The 22,758-nt window shown below is 38.3% G+C and overlaps 2 protein-coding genes across 31 annotated transcripts in view; one reads left to right on the top strand and one right to left on the bottom strand.

The window, feature by feature from the left end:
• ZNF461 (zinc finger protein 461) overlaps positions 1-6,428 on the bottom strand; it is a 52,187-nt gene extending 45,759 nt beyond the window's left edge. For 9 of the 15 annotated variants that reach the window (XM_035703836.2, XM_025421655.3, XM_035703855.2 and 6 more), the window contains exon 1: positions 6,271-6,428. The gene's annotated coding sequence lies outside the window, so the exon portion shown is untranslated. Of the gene's footprint in view, positions 1-3,816; positions 3,909-6,162 lie in introns of all 15 variants that reach the window. The other 6 variants (XM_035703847.2, XM_035703835.2, XM_035703831.2 and 3 more) reach the window with 2 other exon arrangements.
• The window catches only part of ZNF567 (zinc finger protein 567), a 28,245-nt gene continuing 11,897 nt past the window's right edge, over positions 6,411-22,758 (top strand). Inside the window, exons 1-4 of one of the 16 annotated variants that reach the window (XM_035703649.2) lie at positions 6,411-6,541; positions 7,090-7,181; positions 7,917-8,014; positions 9,810-9,883. In XM_035703649.2, the coding sequence (XP_035559542.1) occupies positions 9,875-9,883 (9 nt within the window). In that variant the 5' untranslated portion in view covers positions 6,411-6,541; positions 7,090-7,181; positions 7,917-8,014; positions 9,810-9,874. The other 15 variants (XM_025421582.3, XM_035703661.2, XM_035703635.2 and 12 more) reach the window with 15 other exon arrangements.

Raw genomic sequence — 22,758 nt, forward strand, 5'->3', positions numbered from 1 at the left:
TTGTCTTTTGATTTTCTGTTTTTTTTCTAATGTAGTCAAATCTTTGAACATTTTCTTTTATTGTATGTTTTCTGAATTAGAAAGTTCTTTCTTACATCCAGGTTAAAGAGGGATTCACTGATGCTTTCTTCTAGGATCCATATGGTTTCATTTCTTATATTTACACTCCTAACCTTTTGGAGTTTATTCTTGTAGTATGATAATGTAAGGTATGGGAAGTTTTTATTTAATTTTTGCAAATGGCAAAGCAGGAAACTTGTTCCAATTATGTGCTTATATTTTTAATTTTTTATTTTGAGATCATTGTAGATTTACATGCAGTTGTAAGAAATAATACAGAGATCTCACATAACCTTCCCAGCTTCCCTCAATGACCATTTCTTGTAAAATTACAGTACAATATCATGACCAAGGTAATGATATTGATATAATCTACAGAACTTATTCATATATTTTGCCAGTTTTACATGCACCCATTTGTGTATCTATGTGTATATTTAGTTCTATGCATTTTTATCATGTTTAGAGTCATGTCACAACCACTACCATCATGATTAAGAACAGTTTTAACCCAATGATCCCTTGTGCTACCCTTTTATATTCACAGCCATCTCTCCACCCAATCCCTGGTATCCTCTAACCTGTTCTCCTTCTCTATAGTTTTGCATTTTAAGAATGTTATATAATGTATTCATACAGATTATGACTTTTATGAAATTGGTTCTTTTTCAGTTAGCATAATTCTTTTGAGACCCACCCAAATTGTGTATTTCAATGGTCCATTCCTTTTTATTGCCAGTGTTTTTCCATGGTAGAGATACACCCTAGTTTGTTTAACCATTTACCTGTTAAAAGACATTTGGTTTATTTCCAGGTTTTGGTTATTACAAATAAAGCTGCTATGAGCATTCATGTACAGGTGTTTTTGTAAACCCATGTTTTCATTTCTCTGAGATAAATGGCCAAGATCACATTTGGCTGGGTTGTATGGTAAGCTATGCAATTTTTTTATCGTGAAACTTCATTTCAATTTTTGTTCACTCCCTGTTCTGTGGATCAGGGAATTATTATCCATAGGAATTTATGTTTGCAGCATCATTGGTCATAAGGGGAATGCAAATTAAATATAAATGTACCACTACACACTCATGAGAATGTCTAAAAGTCAAAAGACTGACAATAATATTGATCAGGTGAGGCAATGAATTCTCATACACTGCACATGGGAGCATAAAATGGAACATTCACTTTCAAACACTATTGCAATATTTATTAAACCTAAATGTGTATTTTCTAACCAAGCAATTCTATTTTTGTGTACATACCCCAAACAGTTGATTTCATATGCATGCCAAAGACTGAGACAAGAATGTTCATAGTAGCTTTACTCATAATAGCCCCAAATTGGAAACTCAAATACTCCAGCAACAAGAGAATGGATAAATAAGTTATGGTACATTCAGACAATATAATACTGTACAGTACTATGTTAAGTTACAAACTACTGCTGTGTACAGCATGGATGACTGTTATGGATACAATGTTGGATAAAAGAGGCCAGACACAAAAGTACATACTGTATGATTCCAGTTCTATAAAGTTCAATGTGATGGAGGTCAAAATAATGGTTAACTTTGAGGTATACTGATTAGGAAGAGACATGAGCCTTCTGTGCTAAGGAGCCTTCTGAGATTTGACCTTTATCAAATGGTGATTGTATGGGTTTATAAAACAAATCATTAAGCTATGATTTTAGACCTGTGTCCTACATTGTACTAAAGTCTTTTTTAAAATGGAGGAGAGGGGCAGCCCCAGTGGCTCAGTGGTTTAGCGCCACCTTTAGCCCAGAGCCTGATCCTGGAAGCATGGAGCCTGCTTCTCCCTCTGCCTGTGTCTCTGCCTCTCTCTCTCTGTCTCTGTGTCTCTCATGAATAAATAAATAAAATCTTAAAAAAACTAAAATGGAGGAGAAATCATACATATTCAGCAAAAGGCTGAAGATTTTATTTATAAAATCTTAAAAAAATGGAGGAGAAATTGTACATATTCAGCAAAAGGCTGAAGATTTTATTTATAAAATCTTAAAAAAAAATAAAATGGAGGCGAAATCGTACATATTCAGCAAAAGGCTGAGATTTTTATTTTATTCATGAGAGACAGAGAGAGACAGGCAGAGACACAGGCAGAGGGAGAAGCAGGTTCCATGCTGGGAGCCCAACGTGGGACTCGATCCCGGGTTTCCAGGATCAGGCTCTGGCCTAAAGGTGGCGCTAAACCACTGAGCCACCCAAGGATTCCCAAGCGAGTCTATGTTTTGAATCCATATTTCTCTAACTACAAAACCAGTTCTTTCAATTCTGTTTTTTGTCCCAGAAGCCCAGATTTTATTACATTAAATGAAACCTCAGCATAGGTAATTCATTTAAACAAACACAACTTCCACTAAATTGGTAGATTTCAAGAACTGTTGATATTAGAATAGACACTCTTTTTTTTTTTTTTAATGAATAGACACTCTTTATGGTATATTGGTGAAACTTTAAGCAGGGCAATTGATGAAGGTATATAAGTCAGTTTTAACTTTGAAAGTCTTATTCTCAACAATGTTTAAGACTTTAAGATATAATTACACATGTTCACAAAAAGGAGCGTGCAATGAAATGCTTGCTATACAATAATGGGGAAAAGCTAGAAAGAAGTTAAACATCCTTCAATAGGGAAATGTCTGGATAGTATATCCAGACAATGTAGTCAAAACATTATGACAGTTTGTAATTTGATGACATGAAAAGCTGTTCATTATATTTTGTTAGATGAAGGTAGATTACAAAATAGTATTGTATTGTAGTATGACTGTTTTGAATGAAAAAATGCTATATGCCTATATCCATGTGTTAATTTACAGAGAAACAGATGAAATGATTTGGAATAAAATGTTCAAAGAAGCTTTTTTAAGATTTTATTTGAGAAAGAGCACATTTGCGTGCACTCACGTGTGCATAAGCAGGGGGAGGGGCTGAAGGTGAGGGAAAAGTAGACTCTCCACTCAGCAGGGCCTGAGCAGAAGGCGCTTAACCAGCTGAGCCACCCAGGGGCCCCAAAGAAGCTGTTTCTAAATGAACTTTATGGGCAGCCGGGTGGCCCAGCGGTTTAGCACTGCCTTTAGCCCAGGGTGTGGTCCTAGAGACCCAGGATCCGTTCCCACGTCAGGCTCCTTCCTTGGAGCCTGCTTCTCCCTCTGCCTGTGTCTCTGCCTCTCTCTCTCTCTGTGTGTCTCTCATGAGTAAATAAATAAATAAATCTTTAAAAAATAAAAAAGGGATCCCTGGGTGGCACAGCGGTTTCGCGCCTGCCTTTGGCCCAGAGCGCGATCCTGGAGACCTGGGATTGAATCCCACATTGGGCTGCCAGTGCATGGAGCCTGCTTCTCCCTCTGCCTATGTCTCTGCCTCTCTCTCTCTCTGTGTGACTATCATAAATAAATAAAAATTTAAATAAAATAAAATAAAATAAAATAGCTCTTACTAAATGAACTTTAAGCTTTTCTGTATTTTCTGAATTTCTGAATTAAGAATTTTACAGTAATTTTACAGTAAGAAAAATAATAGAACTAATCCCTCCCTCTTTGAAAGCAGAAGAAATAATAGAAGGAGATTGAAACATAGAGTATAGTGCTGTAGTGTTTGAATTCTAGCTTTAAGTGGCCCGAAGTTTCTTCATAGATATAAACCTTTCAGATTCTACTACTTTAACAATCTTAAATCTTGAAACCTAAGATTTTGGTACACAAGATTCCTCTTGCTGGTTGCCCCTCACCTCGGCTAAGATCTCTTAGTGCCAGTCTCTCCACCAGTCGTTTCTCCAACAAGGAAATCACATCTGCCTTGGAAATTAATTAATACTAAACCCTGCAAGTAGGAGAAGAAATGGGATTTAGGCCTGATGTGGCTATGCAGAAATTCAGACCATTCCTTTGATGATGAGGCAGAAAAGGAAGTTGAGAAAGTAATCTGAAGGATCAGGATGATGACAGTTTAGAAAACACAGCAGAGATGCCCATTTCTACCTCCAGGAAAATTAATATCAGTCCTTCAGAAAATTAGCTAAGTACCCTAAAGAGTCACAGTGAAGAAAGTAAGATGGCTTCAGAATGCAGATTTTGAATTGGAAAATGGAAAAGAGTTTTGTAATCACGGAGTCCCAGTTGATTAGTTTAATAAATGTATATAGATCCTATATCACACCCTTGAACAAATTTCTCTGAGTGGGGTGAGTCATCTGTACTCCACTCAGCAGAAGTCATTACCACATTCCCAAGTCTACATATCCCTGAAATGACAGGAACCCATGTCCTGATAAGTTTCTGGAAGGAAATGTAAAGTTGGTGAAGACATAGGAATCTGAACAGTAAGAAGGAATTGCACAGCAAAGTTAATATAATTTATATTATAATATAATATAATAATATATATTATAATAATTTAATATAATACATTAATATAATTATAATAAATTATAAAATATCCATGTAAAGGAATACCAAGATAAACAAATGCAAAGCTGTAGAAAATAAGAAAATAGAAAAGAATATAGAAAAAATTCAAGATACAATACCAGTAGAGAAATCACTTTACAAAACAGGTTGATCAATACCATTATATCAATACGGAGTGATAGATTAAAAGTCTAGAAAGTGAAAAAATGTGTTTCAGTTATCTACCACTATGTAATCACCCCAAAAGTTTGTGGCTTAACGCAAAAAAAACATTCATTAGCTCATTATTCTGGGGTTGGCAATTTGGGCTTGGCTTGGCTGAGAGGTTCTAATGATGCCACTCATCTGACAGCAGCCAGTGGCTTGGTAGGGGGTGGATGGTCTAAGAAGAAATATCTGGCAGTTGTTGCTGAAAGTCAGCGGGGCTTCTGGCTCCAAATGATCTTTTGTCTTCAGGCAAGCTAGTCATAACCTTCAGCTTGATGCTCTCAGGGCAGGAAGAGGAAAAGAGCAAAAGCTGCAAGACCTCCTAAGGCTTTGTTTGGAAAGTCTCACTAGGTCACATCCACAACATGCTATTAGTCAAAGTACATCACAAGGCCCTGACTAATTGTAACCTAACTATTTCAGGAAAAGAATAATTACTCCCTTTTCTGAAAAACAAAAAGAGAACACCAACAAAACCCCTGACCTTGAGCTTGGTTTCAGATATGCCCTGTAATGTTGTCCTTTATTCAGGGCCCTTCTCTCAGGGAAGAGCACTACAAGGGGAAGGGGAGGGAATCATCAGACACCAGACCTTCTTAGAGCACAGACTACTAAAATTGGAAGAAATTCTTCAACACCACACGGCCTCTTGCTATATACCACACACATACTCAGAAGTGAAAGGGAGATGAGAAGTACTGCTACTTCTTTTTAGTGTCAAAGGGAATACCAGGGTCACTGACCTCCAGGGCTGAAACTTTCTCTAAGTTCACAGCAAGTTTCCTGGGAAGACAGCTTTGGGGTTGATGTGGTTCTGAAATGTGGAACTTGACCCCAGCTCCCAAGGGAGATACTCTGAGGAAGGAATCCTACTCCTAATGTATCTCCAAAGGTCTTCCCAGGACTCTGCCAAAGCGATTCTTCCAATTCTAAAATTCATTCCAAATGAATGAATTTGTGCTTTTTTGCTTGTATGTAACTCAAATATCTGACTTCCTATTGGTGACCATTTCTCTGCAGCTGGGGTGGGTAGGATAGAACCTAAAATTGGTCCCTAGGTAGGCAACACCATCTTCACTGATACCCCCACTGTATTAAGCACGAAACTAGGCGCTGGCGTGGGAGGGGGGGGGTGTGCACTGACAAGGCAGCTCAGGCCATGCTTCAGTGCAGGGGAACTCTGGTTAACACAGGCATTGCAGTCTTCACAAGCACGGATATACTCTCCGAGATCTTCAACAGACCCCCTCAGTCTCGACGTTAGGCCCAGAACTGAAGAAATGAAGCTCTGTCTCAATACACAACCAAACACGTACCGGTCAGAGAATTAAAAGCCTCTTCGATCACAATAGGTAACAACTAGGTTCTACCCCACAGTGTCACGTGCCTCGCATCGCAGCCAACTGGTCACTCACAATATCTACTGCATCCGATCAGGGTCACACAGGCACACGACACACCTGTCAAGGGTACGTCACCGCACATTTGGCCACAAACGCGCATACACAGGCTTGAGCCCCGGGCTCCACACGCCCTGTCTGCACCGTGGGGGCGACGGGCTTCCTCACCGTGCGCGACGGTTGCCACCTGGAGCGCGACGACTTTCAGCGTTTCGGGCGATAACCAGAGACGACCCGGGATGGAAGTTCTTTTCGAAAGCTGCACAGGGGCTGTGGGAAATGTAGTTCAAGGCCGGAAAAGCCCGTATGACGAAAAGGCGCGCGAGCGGGCGCGCACCCGCACGGAGGCTGCGGCCTCAAAGACCCAGCCGCGGAGACCCTTGGGAGGTACGGGCCGCGCGGGAGTACGCAGGCGCAGACGGCCGGCCAGTGGTCGAAGGTGAGGCTGGTGGGTCCTACGGAGGCAGAGGAGGCGGGTGATGGCGGGACCCGGGGGGAATGCCGAGGAGGGAGGCGGCAACCTGGGCCGGGAAAAGCAAGGAAGGAAGAGGGAGCCTGGGCCAAGAAGGCCAGGGAGGAAGGCGAGAGTCTGGGCCCTACAGAGAGCGAGGAGGGAAGCGAGAACCTAAGCAGAAGAAGGAACCAGGAGCCGGGGCCGGGAAATGCCGAGGAAGAAATAGGGAGCCCGGCCCGGGGAGCGCCCTAGAGGCAACCGGTAGTCCAAGCTGGACAGCGCCGAAGAGAGAACTGGAAGCCTGTGGCGGGTGTGAGGTTGGGGAGGGCAGGAATTTTGTCTGTTTTGTTTTGTTTTGTTACCCCCATGAGGAAACCCCAACTCTGGGAGTGCGGCCTGGCGCACTCGGGCGTTCAGTTCGTGGAGCTTTTTGTGGCTGTCCTTGCGTAGTTCGGGCATGTGTTACTTCGTGTGACGTTGTGGAGCCGGCTGTTTGTGAAAGTGATAAGGTCTGTGTCTAATTTTTCAAATAGGTTGCGAGTCGATTTATGTTTGAGACTGCATGCGACTTTGGAGAGACGACAGTAAGGGGTTTGTGAGTAAAATTTTGCTACTTTGTGTAGAGGTATGTTATGGGCTCTGTGAGATTATACATGACGTGTGCCTATGGGATTGGGATTGTGTCTTGGGTGATATAACTGTGTCTTTGTCTAATTTTTAGTGTTTTGTGTGCACAATATGTGGTAATTCATGAATGTTTATTGTGACTGAGAGCGCTTGAGAAATTGGTTGCATGACCAGTTAAATATGTATTGTTTAGATTATCTGAATATTGGCCTTTTTATACGCTTGTAGAATTTGACTCTGTGGCAGTTAGACAAGTGAAATTGATTTTTTTTTAATGGAGAGAAAGTAAAATAAAAATAATTTTCAGATGCTAGAATTATGTATTGGGAAACCCCACACTGTCTAATAACTGGTATGGTTAAAATGAGTAGAACAGCATTTGGGAGGACACATACAAAAATTTTCTCCCATAATTACCACTCAAATTTTCTGTTCGGGTGAATCTCTTCTTTTCCCTGCTGCTGGATGCATTCCTAGACAGATTTAGTAATTTCTTTAGTCATTCTGAAGATTGAATCTGTTGAACATTCAAATACAAGATCAGTCTCATTTTATAATAGCTATTTAGATAAATAAGATATTCACTATAGAAATCAATACTTCAAATTTGTTTTAAACGTAGAAACTCTCCCTCCTGCTGGAAGCCTGTGGGGATGCGGGTCAAGGGGAGTACATGATCAGTTTCTTTTCTAATTCTTCAACTTCAATTTTGTCTCCTCTTTAACCCCTCTAGGTGGGTAGTCTCTAGCTGGAATGGATTGGGAGCTGGAAAACAGGAGACAAGTCAGGGACAAGAAGAGGCTAACATGATTGGTACCATTATAATTTAGTGTAAGTCATGTCTTAACGTTCTGAGAGAACCCACTGCTGGGAACTTCCAGACACACTTCCCTTCTCATGGGTACAGCCACTTCTCCAGCTGTCTCCTCAGTGTTTCCTCTGGGCATGCAGTAGTCCACCTGCTCTGGTCCACCTGCTCTGGTGGGTCTTGTCTCTCCAGTGAGTCCTCTTGGACAAGAGGATCCAAGCCAACCCAGGCAGGCTCCATCCATGGGTTGCCCATCTAGAGCTCAGGTGAGAATTAACCCCCTCAGTCACTTTGCCCTCTTACATACTGGAAATATGTACATTTCCCCAAAATTCTCATACCACTTTGGTTCCCAGTGACATCAGCATCTCAGAGGCCCTTTGTTTATTATAAGAAAACACCCACTTTTCTCCCCCCAGAAAACTATACCCTATAAATAATTTTTACTCTCTTAGACATTTCCTTCTCTCAGCCTAAGTAGGGTTAAATTAATAGTAGCAAAACCTAAAAAAAAACTTCCTTTTTTTTTTTTTTAAGACTTTATTTTAGAATGACAGACGCTTAGAAGCTTGTTTTGCTCACCATCTTTGGGACATCTGCTGAGACTGAGAGAAAAATTTTAAGTTACCATGCTATTAAAAGCAATACAACAATTAGAAAACTCAGAAGTTTGCTGGGAAAAAACATTGACAAATCAATAGGCTTCATATGTGTGCTTGTGTGTATATATATGTATCATAAAACTATGGAAAATGGCTAGGGGCCATCGAAAATATGAGATACAAAGGATTTTGTAGCCTGTGAAAAAAGAATTAATGTTTCTAAGGGACTCAAAAAGTAAGACTTGAATAAAAGAACAGGAAGAATTGTGATAAAGTGTCAACTCCCTAACATTTCATGCAGTCCCATTAAAATTCAGTAAAATTTTTGAACTTTCTGAAGTTCTTAGGAGAAAATGAACAAGCCAAAAATTCTAAAAGAAATAAACAGGGAAGTAGCCCTAACCTGATACTAAAATGTGTTTTAAAACTGTAATGACTGCAGAGTCATCGAGACAATCAAATGAACAGATCATTAAACCTAAATAAAAAATCCAGATCTACTCAAATATATAAAGGAAATAAAGATGGCAGTTTTGATGAAGAGAGGAAGTAATAGGTTATTGAACACCTGACAGTACTAAACCAAATGGTAAATAATATAAGTTGTTTTGCATAGGAAAAACACATCAATTGAGAAACCATAAAAAATTAAGTGAATATAATATTTCCTTCCTTTAAAAAAGATCTAATAACCAATCTAGAAAATAAAAATATGATAGAGAAGTGAAAGAATTATAAGAGGTCATTTACAGATAAACTAAGGATATTTTTTTAAACTTCTGAAAAGAATCTTATTTTCTGTCATAATAAGAAAAATAAAACCTAGAACCACAATTTTCTACCTATTGGATACGCCGGCATCAAGGAGATTATATTAGTAGCATTTGTCAGGGCATGAGGTGATAAGTATTCACATACACTTCTGGTGATAGTATAAAAGAACATTATGGTGAGCAGCTTGGAGGTAAGCTGCTAAGAGAGAAAGGAGGGGAACTTCCCCAAAATCTAACCTGTTGCCCAAGAGCTTATTTCTCTGGATTTGGGGATAAGGATGTCTAGGTCATTCTCTCCCCAAGATTATGTGGAATATGCGGAGTGGTCAAGGGCCAAAGCAAGGGAAATGGAAGCAATTTCAATTGAGTCTTAAGTTGTAAGAGAGCTGTAAGGCATATATAGTGTCATGTGGCTTCTTTTCATCTTGGCTTTGCCTTCATAGGAACTGCCTCTTTTCCAAAGAGGAACCCAAAGGAAGACTGGTCACCTCTTGCATATCTCAAAACCATGGCACAGGTGAGGTAATGGTTTCTCTCTCCAAAATTGTGTTGTTTTTATTTTGTTGTTTTTTTTTTTTTTTTAAAGGATATTTGAGCATTTGCCTTTCTTGTACTAAATCCTCCTGCCTATCTTCCCCTTCAGGGAAGTGGTACTCATTTCTTCCCTTATTGGCCAGATAAGCCTTTTCCTTCCACAGACTGCTCCTTCTAATTTTAGCTAGTGTTCACATGTTAAATTGGTATATCATTGAACATCTTTCTCAGTCTTCTCCTAGGAGCAGAGCTGGGACAAAAAAATGCATTTCCTCGAATGAGAGGATATTACTGCATGAACTTGTCTTGTTTAGATAAAAACAGTCAAGATGGAGATGGAACTAATAGATTGCTTTTAGTAAGTGGCAAAGAATCTTGTCTTGAGGCTTTGAGAATAGAGCTATGCTGGGCAAATTGTACAAAGAACTGAGAACCTTGCTTTTCTCCGGTCTGATTCTTCAGTTTTGCTCATAGCTGCTAACAGTTCCTGAAAATCTGTGGCCTGCCAGTAACATTCCTCTGTTATGCTAATGGTGTTCCTATGTTTAAATTTCTTATAATTTTATATTTGGGTGCAGGGGAAGTAAATGAATATGCTTAGATGACCATATTGAATTACAAGTGTAACTCTTGAAATATTCTGCCCTTGGTTTCAAAGATGTTACTCTTTTGGTTTTCAGAAAATTCATCTTTAGCAGCATCTGGATGTCTCAGTTGGTTAAGTGTCTGACTCTTGGTGTCAGCTCAGGTCATGATCTCAGGGTTATGGGATTGAGCCCCTCCTCTGAGTCAGCTATTCTCCCTCTCCCTCTATGCCTTCCCTCCACTCGTGCGCACATGCTCTCTCACTCTCTCTCTCTAAATAAAATATTTTTTAAAAAAGAAAGAAAATTCATCTTTATATCTGGACCTCTTAAATGCTAGTATCCTCCAGATTCTTTATTCGTTCTCTTCTCTTTACAGTCTCCTATTCCTATTCACAATCTACCACTATTCTAATGATGCTCACATAATTTTTAACCTAAACCTCTGTCAAAACCATATTCAGTCTCCAACTATGTATCACCACCTGCATGTTCCACAGATACTTCATCCCCAAGATTTATCTCATTATCTCCTGCCCATCCTATTCTTCCTGGTTTTGTTTTCAATCTGCTTTGACCCTTGTCCCATACCCACCTGCTAATACAGCTGTCTTCAGTTAAATAAATGTTTCTCTTCCACTGCACAATTTAGTGGTTAATCTTATTCCTTATAAAACAGTTCCTTCATCCCCACTGATATCTTTGAGTACCTCTGTCATATCATGGTCACTTGTCCCATTTAACACCTTTGCTCCTTTTCCAGTCCTCCAAGTGCTCACCCCAATTCTCACTGAGGGATCTTTGTGTTCTGTGTTTTTCTGTCTAACCCTGTGCATGTGTGTGTGTGTGTGTGTGTGTGTTAAAATATACATAATATAAAATTTCACCATTTTAGCCATTGTTAAATTTATAGTTTAGTCCCATTAAGTACGTTCACGATGTTGTGTAACCAGTACCACTATGTATTTCTATAATTTTTTTATCATCCCAGACAGAAACTCTGTACTTACATTAACCAATGAACTGTTATCTTCTACTTTTTACAGCATCAGACCTAAAGCACATTAGAAGAATGTGTAAAGACAGCCCATTAGGGGAGCAGAAAATGTCAAAATGCTTATTAACAGTTTAAAATCAAGACTGTCATCATTAAAAATAATATGATTTTCTAATTCATGAATATGATGTATATCTTTATTTAGAACTTTAAATTCAGTAATGTTTTATTGTTTTCAGTGTATAGTCTTGCACATTTTGATATATTAATCCCTAGGTATTTATTTTTGTATGTTATTGTAAATGCTATTCATTTTTATTTCAAATTCTCACTGTTTATTGCTGATACATGAAAATGCAGTTGATTTTTTTATATTGACTAACAGTCTTTCTAAAGTCACTTTCTAAGTTTTTTTTGTATATTATGTAGGATTTTCTACATAAATAGTCATGTTATATGTGAATAATGACTGTTTTCCTTCTTTTCAATGTTATTTATTTACTACATTATCTAGAACCTTTAGTACAATATTGAATATGATGTACTTTTTTAACCTTTTGATGTTTGTACAATCTGTAGCAATGCCCCTCTTTCATTTCTGTTATTGGTAATTTGTGTCTTATTCTTTTCCTTGGTCAGTTGGCCAGTTTATCAATTACATTGATCATTTCAAAGTACCAGCTTTTGGTTTTATTGGTTTATTCCATTGTTTTTTTCCCCCTCTAATACTTTGGGTTTAATTAAATCATGTTCTAGTTTTGCAGATGGAAATTTCTATTACTAACATGAGACCTTTTTTCTGATAGAAGCATTTAATGCTATAAATTTCCCTCTAAGTACTGTTTAAGTGGTCTTCAAGAAATTTGAACATAAAAAAAAAAAAAGATATTTGAACATGTTGTATTTTCATTTTGATTCAGTTGAAAATATTTTCTAATTTCTCTTGTGATTTCTTTTTTGACCTATTGGTTGTTTAGAAGAAATGTATTTAATTTCCAAATATTGGAGATTTTCCAGATAGCTTTCTGTTGTTGATTTCTAGTTTAATTCTTTTGCAGTCAGGGAACATACTCTATATAATTTCAGTCTTCTTAAGTTTATGGAGCTTTTTTAAAAAAAATATTTTATTTATTCATGAGAGACACAGTGAGAGAGAGGCAGAGACATAGGCAGAGAGAGAAGCAGGTTCCGTGCAGGGAGCCCGATGTGGGATTCAGTCCTGGGACTCCAGGATCATGCCCTGGGCCGAAGGCAGGCGCCCAACTGCTGAGCCACCCCGGTGTCCCAATGGAGCCGTTTTTTGTGGCAGGATTATAGTTTAAGTTGATGACTGTTCTATGTCCATGTGTAAAGAATATTTATTCTGGAAAAAAAAAAAGAATATTCTGGTGTTACTAGTTAAAGTATTCTCTAAATAATCAGGTCAGATTGCTTGATTATGATGATAAAAATTTCGGTTTCCTTACTGATTTCCAGTCTTGACTGAGAGGAAAGTTGAAATCTTCAATTATGATTTTGGTTTTGTCTATTTTTCCTTTTCTGTTCTATCAGTTTTTGCTTAATGTATTTTGAAGTTCTGTTTTTAAGTACATTCACTTTTATTTTTATTTTTTAATATACTTTTAAAGATTTTATTTATTTATTCATGATAGACACGGGGGGGGTGGGCAGAGACACAGGCAGAGGGAGAAGCAGGCCCCATGCAGGGAGCCCGATGTGGGATTCGGTCCCGGGACTCCAGGTTAACACCCTGGGCCAAAGGTAGGCGCTAAACCGCTGAGCCACCCAGGGATCCCCTGCATTCACTTTTAGAATTGTTACATTCTCTCATGAATTGACCCACTCTTTCTTTTTTTTTTTTTTAAGATTTATTTATTTATCCATAAGACACAGAGAGAGAGAGAGGCAGAGACACAGGCAAAGGGAGAAGCAGGCTCCATGCAGGGAGCCTGACATGGGACTCGATCCCAGGTCTCTGGGATCACGCCCGGGACTGAAGGCAGCGCTAAGCCATGGAGCCACCTGGGCTGCCCGACCCACTCTTTTATTATGAAATGCCTCATTTAATCCCTAATAATATTTTTTGTTCTGAAACCTATATTGTTTGATATTATAGCCATTTTGGCTTTCTTATGAGTAGTAGTTATACAGTGTACATATTTTCCCTCCTTTTAAAAAAGATTTATTTATTTTAGAGAGAGAATGTGAGCAGGGGGAAGGGCAGATGGAGAGAGAATCTTCAAGCAAACTCCCCACTGAGTGCAGAGCCTGATGCAGGGTTCAATTCCAGAACCCTTAGATCATAACCTACGCCAAAACCAAGAGTTGGATGCTGAACCTACTGAGCTGCCCAGGCACCCCTCCATGCTCTTTACTTTAACTTTCCTGTGTTTTCACATTTTTAGTGAGCTCCTTTTTCAAAGATTTGATTGATTGATTGATTGATTGATTGATTGATTTGAGAGAGAGAGAGTACGAGCAGGAGGAGGAGCAGAGGGAGAGGGACAAACAGACTCAATGCTGAGACCAGAGCCTGATGTCAGCCTCAGTCTCATGACCCTGGGACCATGAACTGAGCTGAAACCAAGAGTTGAATGCTTAACTAAGCCACCCAGGTGCCCCTATAATGAGTTTCTTACAGATAGTATATAATTTGTTCTGACTTTTTTCTCTAGTCTGATCCTACTTTTTAATTGGAGTTTTTAGTCCATTTTCATTTAATGTGATTATTGGTAACTTAAGTTTAAATATACCATATTGTCATTTTTTCCATTTCTCCCTATTGTTATTTTACTGTTATTGTTCCTTTTTCTATTCTTATTTTCTTTTGGATTGAGAAATTTTTTTAAGATTCAATTTTTTCCTATAATAGTCACATATTACAAGTACTTTTTTGTTTTTTTGGATTTTTTGGTGGTTATTCTAGGCCAAGGATTAGCAAACTATTGCCTGAGGACTAAATCAGGCAGACCACCTGGTTTTGTAAATAAAGTTTGGAAAGCTTATGTTGCTTTCTCTTCAATTTTACTCCTCTTTCCTTCTTCGGTGTCTAATCTGTTGTACTCCCATCCATTGTTTTTTTCATGTTATATATTTTTCTTGTCCAGAAGTTCTTTTTGATCCTTTTTTATATCTCCGTTTTCTCTCATATTCATCTTCTACATTCTTGAGCTTATGGAGCATGTTTAAAATATCTGCTTTAACATCCTTATTTATAAAATCTATCATCTGTTTCTGGTTTTTGTTTTATTTTCCTTCTGAATATAGGTCCTATTTTCCTGCTTCTTTACATGCCTGGAATTTTTTAAAAATTATTTATTTATTCATGAGAGACACACAGAGAGAGGCAGAGATATGGGCAGAGGGAGAAGCAGGCTCCTCTCAGGGAACCCGATGTGGGACTTGATCCCCAACCCAGGATCACGACCTGAGCCAATGGCAGATGCTCAACTGCTGAGCCACCCAGGTGTCCTATACCTGGAATTTTTATATTTGAATTTTCAAATTGCTGAATGCTGTATTTTGTTACATTCCTTTAAAGAGTTAAGTTACTTCAGGTCGTGACCCTTTTGAGGGTTAATCTTTTGTCACTGTAGAGCAGCATTTAGTCTAGGGCCAGTTTAGTCCCTAATTACTAAGGTTAACAACTGATAGTTTACAGCGAAATCTAGCCTACTGCCTGTTTTTGTGAATAAAATCGTATTGGAACACAGCTATACTAATTTTTTTTTTTCATATTGTCTATGATTACTTTTGCACTACAACCATAGAGTAGTGTAACAGAGACCATATGGCCCACAGGTCTGGCCCTTACACAGAAACCTTGCCAACTCCTGCTCTGCCCAAAGTCTGTGTATTATCAGCTCCCTCTGTTCTGGCTAGTGAGAATACAGACCGTTCTCATACCTATTTGAGCTCTGGGAATTGTTCACCATATTACTTTCTTTTTCTTTACCCAACTCCACAGAGTTTTACTCCCATGGATTTTGCAGACTAGTATTCAGTCATAGATTCAAGGGAATCATTCTACAGATGTCTGGAGTGGTCTTGGTATATGCATATGTCTGTGTGTCTGTCTCTGTCTCTGCTGTTCTCTACTCTTAATTATTTTGCCTGGTAGTTCTAGCCATCTTAGACCCTCCGAACTCTGATCTGTTTCTACAACTCAGGGATACTGTTGGGCTCTGTGTATTCTCTCCAAGTTCCTGACCTAGAAACTGTTTTTAGGTGGTAGGCTGGGGCAGTTATAGAGCTTACTTTGCTTCCCTTTTTGCAGGATTACTGTTTTGTCCTGTCAGTTGTGCAGTACTTGAAAACAGATGTTTAATATATTTTTATAATCTTTTAGTTGTTTATGGTAGAGGAGAATTTCTTATAGCAGTTAATTCCCATGGGAATGATAGTGTGAAGTACCGATTTGTTTTATTGGACAGTTAATTTAGCTCAACTCAAACCTCAGACTTCTGACTCTCTAATTGATTGGTGGCAGCTTGAATCCCTGCTTTATTTATTTTATGTTTAACCAGAGTGCTTAGATTCTGGCCCACTCATGCCTAATTCAGTTATTAGCCAAGAATATGAACAAAGTTTTTTTCAAGCTCCTTGGGGCTCCCTTCTGTCTTTCCTTTCTGTGGGATTTCCCTACTTCCTTTCTAGATGCTGCTGTTGCCCTAAACTCTGTCTTTTGGTTCTTCAAGCCAGTAAGACCATGGGTTTCCACCTCAATTTTATTTGCCACTCACAATCTCTTCTTGGGACTTGCCCTCAGGCTACAAGTTGTATAAATTGGCAGTTCCCCCTTTGCTCTTCTGTCCTTCCAAATGTAAACCCTCCTCTCCAGTTTCTGTCTGTTTGGGTCACTTTGCAGTGCAAAGTGTATACACTATATATATGTGTATGTAAATGTATGCACTGTATATATACGTATGTAAGTGTATACGCTATATATCTATGTATGTATATATATATTTATATAGGATTTTATTTATTTATTTGAGAGAGAGTGTGTGTACAAGTGGGGGAGAGGGAGAACCAGACTCCCCCCTGAGCAGGGAGCCTGATGCAGGGTTCTATCCCAGAACTCTGGGATAATGACCTAAGCCGCAGCTGCTTAACCAACTGAGCCACCCAGGAGCCCCTATGTATTTTTTTAATCTGGAGTTTATAGTTGTTATCTACAGTAACAGTCAAATAAGACATATTCTGCCATTCTTGAAGCAGAACCCCAAACCCACTATCACTTTTTAATTAATTTTATTGCAGTGTAGTTTATATACAATAAAAGCACACATTTAAGTATAGAGTACATGAGCTTTGGAACTTAACTTGTAGTGAGAGAGTCAAAAAAGAAAACTAATCCAGGGGCACTTGAGTGGCTCAGGGGTTGAGTGTCTGTCTGCCTTTGGCTCAGGTCATGATCCTGGGGTCCTGGGATCGAGTCCCGCATCAGGCTCCCCGCAGGGAGCCTGCTCTCTCCCTCTGCCTATGTCTCTGCTTCTTTCTGTATCTCTCATGAATAAATAAATAAAATCTTAAAAATAAATAATTTATATAATATCAGACTTAAGATTTTTTTTAAGATTGTATTTATTTGAAAGAGAGCACACACAAGCGGGGGTGGGAGAGACCAAGGGAGAGGGAAAAGCAGGCTTCTTTTCAGCAGGGAGACTGACAGGGGGCTGGATCACAGGACCCCGAGATCATGACCTGAGCCGAAAGCTGATGCTTAACCAGCTGAGTCACCTAAGCACCCCATGGTTTTTTCCCTCCTACTTTTTGATGGCTACATTTGTAGCCATGCTATTTGTCCTCAATGTTCCTATGAACATTTGCCTAGAAGTCTGTTGGACTATATTTTCATTTCTTTGGGATAAATACCTAGATGTGGAATCAGTGGGTTATATGAAAAACATACGTTTAATTATTATAAGAAACTGCCAGATTTATGGAGAGTGGTTGTGCCATTCTACAATCCCACCAACAATGTATAAGACTTAGAGTAGTTCCATATCCTCACCAACACTTGGTATGGTCACTTTTTATTTTTAGTTATCCATGAGAGTGTGCAATGGTATTTCATTATTTTAATTTTCATTTTCCTAGTGTAAGTAAAAATAGCATTTTTAATTTTGCTTAGTTGATGTTTATGTAGTCTTCTGAACTTGTTAAGAACTTTTGCCAATTTTTAATACGTTGATTTCTTATTTTTATGCTGTGAGAGTTCTTTATATATTCTAGACAGAAATCTTTTGTCAGATAAAGGTACTGTGAATAATCTTTTACCAGTCTGTGTTTCAATTTTTTATTTTCTTAAAGGTCTCTTTCAGAGCTGGTTTTTTTTTTTTTTTTAATTTTTTTTTTCTAAGATTTTATTTCTTTATTCATGAGAGACACAGAGAGAGAGGCAGAGACATAGGTAGAGGGAGAAGCAGGCTCCATGCAGAGAGCCCGATGCAGACCTCGATCCCGGGACTGCAGGATCACGCCCTGAGCCGAAAGCAGATGCTTAACCATTGAGCCACCCAGGTGTCTCTCAGAACTGAAGTTTTTTTTAAAATTTTGACAAAATCCAGTCCATCGGGGTTTTTAATTTTATGATGTGTGCTTTCTGTGTCTTAAGAGTCTTTGCACACTCCACGGTTGTGCATATTTAATTTTTTTGTTTACTATATGAGTATTATGGTTTTATTTTTATTTTTTTTAAGATTTTACTTGTTTATTCATGAGAAACACACAGAAAGAGGCAGAGACACGGGCAGAGAGAGAAGCAGGGAGCCCAAGTGGGACTCGATCCCAAGACTCCAGGATCACACCCTTAGCTGAAGGCAGACACTTAACCACTGAGCCACCCAGGCGTCCCAAGTATTTTGGTTTTATATTTTCTCTCTCTTTTTTTTTTTAAGTGAATGATCTATTTCAATATAATTCTTTCGTATGCTATAAGAGTTGAGGTTCCTTTTTAAAATTTTTTAAATGAATATTCAGTTTTTCCAGAGTAGTGAAAAGATATCCCTTCTCTACTGAATTATCATGGAACCTCTGTTAACAGTTAACCATACATGTATGTGTAGGAGTCTTTCCATAGTCTGTTTTATTGATCTGTATTTTTACCCCTTCACCAACATACACGGTCTTGATTATTCTGTTAGGTCACAAAATCAGGTACTGTGAATCTTCCAACACTGACTTTTTAAAACTTGTTTAGATGCTAGGTATTTTACATTTCCAGGTAAATTTTAAAATCAACTTATCAATCTCTAAATCAGTCTACTAAGAGGTACCTGGGTGACTCCGTCAGTTAATCATTCAACTCTTGGTTTTGGCTCAGGTCGTGATCTCACGGGTGATGAGATCAAGCCCTGCATCGGGCTCGCATTTAGCAGGGATTATCTCTGACTCTTCCCCCATTTGCATGCTCATACAATTGCATGACCTCTCTCTCTCTCAAATAAATAAATAAATAAACAAACAAACAAATAAATAAATAAAATCTTTAAAAAAATCAAACCATGTGTTACGAGATTATTATTAAAGTGGTACTGTAAGTGGCACCTGGCTGGCTTAGTTAATGGAACATGTGACTCTTGACCTCAGGGTTGTGAGTTTGAGGTGCACATTGGATAGCCATACTTAAAATCTTTAAGGGGCACCTTGGTGGCTCAGTTGGTTAAAGCATCTGCCTTCAGCTCAGGTCATGATCTCAGGGTCCTGGGATCAAGCCCCACATTAGGCTCCCTGCTTAGCAGAGTCTGCTCCTCACTCTTCCTCTGCCCCTCCCCTCCTCACTCATGCTCTCTCTCTCTCTCTCCTCTCTAATAAATAAATTCTTTAAAAACAATAAAATCTTTTTTAAAAAAAATGGTGCTCCGCTAATATGGAATGAGTTAGATTGTTGTCAGTATTCTTTAGAGATTCTAAATCTGTCCATATTTTCACCCCTTTTGATCTAGTTCTTTCATTTACTGACAGATATTATCATCAACAATGTTTTGGACTCGTTTAAGTCTCATGTTACTTTTGTCAATTTTTGCCTAATGTATTTTGAAACTTTTTTTTATTTAAGTACATATACATTTGTAATTGTTTCATTTTTCTGGTGTATTTACTTTTGTATCATAAAATGCCCCTCTGTAATCCTCAACTTTCTAGTGTTTGTGTGTAATTTTCCATCCATAACTTTCAGCCTATTTTGTCTACAATATTTAAAATATCTCTCTTATAGACAGTTATATTTGAGTCTTGCTTTTTCGTGCATTCTAATAATCCTGGCCATTTTATTGGAGTATTTAGCCCTTTTATATTTAATAAAATTAGAGGTATATGGATATAGGGCTACCATTTTGCTGTTTGTTTTCCAAATGCCTAACCTGTTTTAAGTTTTTATTTAAATTCTTACTAGTTAACATATAATGAAATATTGGTTTCAGGAGTAGAATTTAGTGACTTATCACTTAAATATAACCAATGCTTATCACAACATGTGCCCTCCTTAATACCCATCACCCATTTAGCCCATCCCCCACTGACTTCCCCTCCAGCAACCCTGTTTGTTCTCTATAACTAAGACTCTATGATTTACCCTCCACTCCTTTTCTTTTTTTCCTTTCTCCTATGTTCATCTGTTTTGTTTCTTAAATTCCACATGAGTGAAATCATATGGTATTTGTTTTTCTCTGACTTATTTAGCTTAGTATAATACACTCTGTGTCATTGTGAATGGCAAGAAATATTCCATTATATACACACACACACACCACATGTGTGTTATATATAAACACACCACATCTTTGTCCCTGCATCAGTTGATGGACGTCTGGACTCTTTCCATAATTTGGCTATTGTTGAAAATACTGCTATAAACATCAGAGTGCATGTACCCCTTTGAATCTGTATTTTCATTAGTGCATTAGCCTTAGTAGTGTATTTGCTGGGTCTTAGAGTAGTTCTATTTTTAGTTTTTTGAGAAACTTCCATACTCTTTTCCATAGTGGCTCCACCAGTTTGCATTCCTACCAACAGTGTAAGAGAGTTCCCCTTTCTCTGCATCCTCACCAACATCATTGTTTAATGTGTTGTTAATTTTAGCCATTTTGACAGGCATGAGGCAGTATCATGGTTTTGATTTGTATTTCCCTCATGAGTGATGTTGAGCATCTTTTCATGTGTCTGTTAGCCATCTGGACATCTTCTTTGGAAAAATGTCTCTTCATGTCTTCTACCCATTTCTTAACTGGATTATTTTTTTGGGGGGGGGGTTGAGTTTGATAAATTCTTTACAGTTTTTGTAAACTAACCCTATATCAGGTATGCCATTTGCAAATATTTTCTCCTATGCTGTCCATTTCCTTTTAGTTTTGTTAATTGTTTCTTTCACTGTGCAGAAGCTTTTTATCTTGATGAAGTCTCAATAGTTCATTTTTGCTTTTGTTTCCCTTTCCTTTGGAGACTTGTCAAGTAAGGTTGCTATGGCTGATGTCAAAGAGGTTTCTGCCTGTGTTTTCCTCTAGGATTTTGATGGTTTCCTTCTCACCACAAAATGGTCTTTAATCAATTTTGAATTTACTTTTGTGTATGGTGTAAGAAAGTGGTCCAGTTTCATTCTTTTGCATGTTGCTATCCAGTTTTCCTGACACAATTTGTTGAAGATACTGTCTTTTTCCCATCGGACATTCTTTCCTGCTTTGTTAAAGATTCGTTGGCCATAGAGTTGAAGGTCTACTTCTGGGTTCTTTATTCTGTTCCATTGATATTGTGACAGTACCATACTATCTTGATGACTACAGCTTTGCCATATAACTTGAAATCTGGAATTGTGATGCCTCCAGCTTTGTTTTGCTTTTTCAAGATTGCTTTGGCTATCTGGGGTCTTTTGTGGTTCCCTACAAATTTTAGGATTGTTTATTCTAGCTCTGTGAAAAATGCTGGTGGTATTTTGATAGGGATCACATTAAATGTGTAGTTTTGGATAATAAAGGCATTTTAACAGTATTCTTCCATTTCTCTATGTCATCCTCAATTTCTTTCATAAGTGTTCTATAGTTTTCAGAGTACAGATCTTTTACTCTGGTTAGGTTTATTCTTAGGTATCTTTTGGTTGTTGGTGCAACTGTAAATAGGATTTGATTCCCTGATTTTTCTTTCTGCTGCTTCATTATTGGTACGACAATTTCTTCATGATGATTTTGTATCCTACGACTTTGCTGAATTCATATATGAGTCTTTTAGGTTTTCTACCTAGAGTATCATGTTATCTGTAAATAGTGAAAGTTTGGCTTCTTCCTTGCTAATTTAGTTGCCTTTTATTTCTTTTTGTTGTCTGATTGCTGAGGCTAGGACTTCCAGTACTATGTTAAATAACAATGGTGAGAGTAGACATCCCTGTCTTGTTGCTGACCTTAGAGGAAAAACTCTCAGTTTTTTCCCCATTGTGGATGATACTAGCTGTGGGTCCTTTGTATTTGGTCTTTTTTGATGTTCCATCTATCCCTCTTTTGTTGAGGGTTTTTTTTTTTTTTTTTTTTTTTTGTCAAGAATGGATACTGTATTTTGTCAAATGCTTTTTCTGCATCTTTTGACAGGATCATGTGGTTCTTATCCTTTCTTTTATTAACATAGTGTGTCACATTGATCGATTTGCAATACCGAACCACTCTTGCAGCCCAGGAATAAATCCCACTTGATCGTGGTGAATAATCCTTTTAACGTACTGTTAGATTTGGTTTGCTAGTATCTTGTTGAGAATTTTTGTGTCCATATTCATCAAGGATATTGGCATAGGGGACACCTGGGTGGCTGACTGGTTGAGCATCTGCCTTTGGCTCAGGTCATGATCCTATGATCCTGAGATCAAGTCTCACATCGGGATCTCCTCGGAGAGCCTGCTTCTCCCTCTGCCCATGTCTCTGTGTCTCTGCCTCTCTCTGTGTCTTTCATGAATAAATAAATGAAATCTTAAAAAAAAAAAAAAAGGATATTGGCCTATATTTCTCCTTTTTAGTGGGGTGTTTGTCTGGTTTTGGAATAAAGGTAATGCTGGCCTTGTAGAGTGAGTTTGGAAGTTTTCATTCCAGTACTATTTTTTGGAACAGTTTGAGAAAAATAGGTATTAACTCTTCTTTAAATGTTTGGTAGGGATCCCTGGGTGGCGCAGCGGTTTGGCGCCTGCCTTTGGCCCAGGGCGCGATCCTGGAGACCCGGGATCGAATCCCACATCGGGCTCCCGGTGCATGGAGCCTGCTTCTCCCTCTGCCTGTGTCTCTGCCTCTCTCTCTCTGTGAC

Source organism: Canis lupus, chromosome 1 (assembly GCF_003254725.2).
Source record: "Canis lupus dingo isolate Sandy chromosome 1, ASM325472v2, whole genome shotgun sequence".
Lineage (NCBI taxonomy): Eukaryota > Metazoa > Chordata > Mammalia > Carnivora > Canidae > Canis > Canis lupus.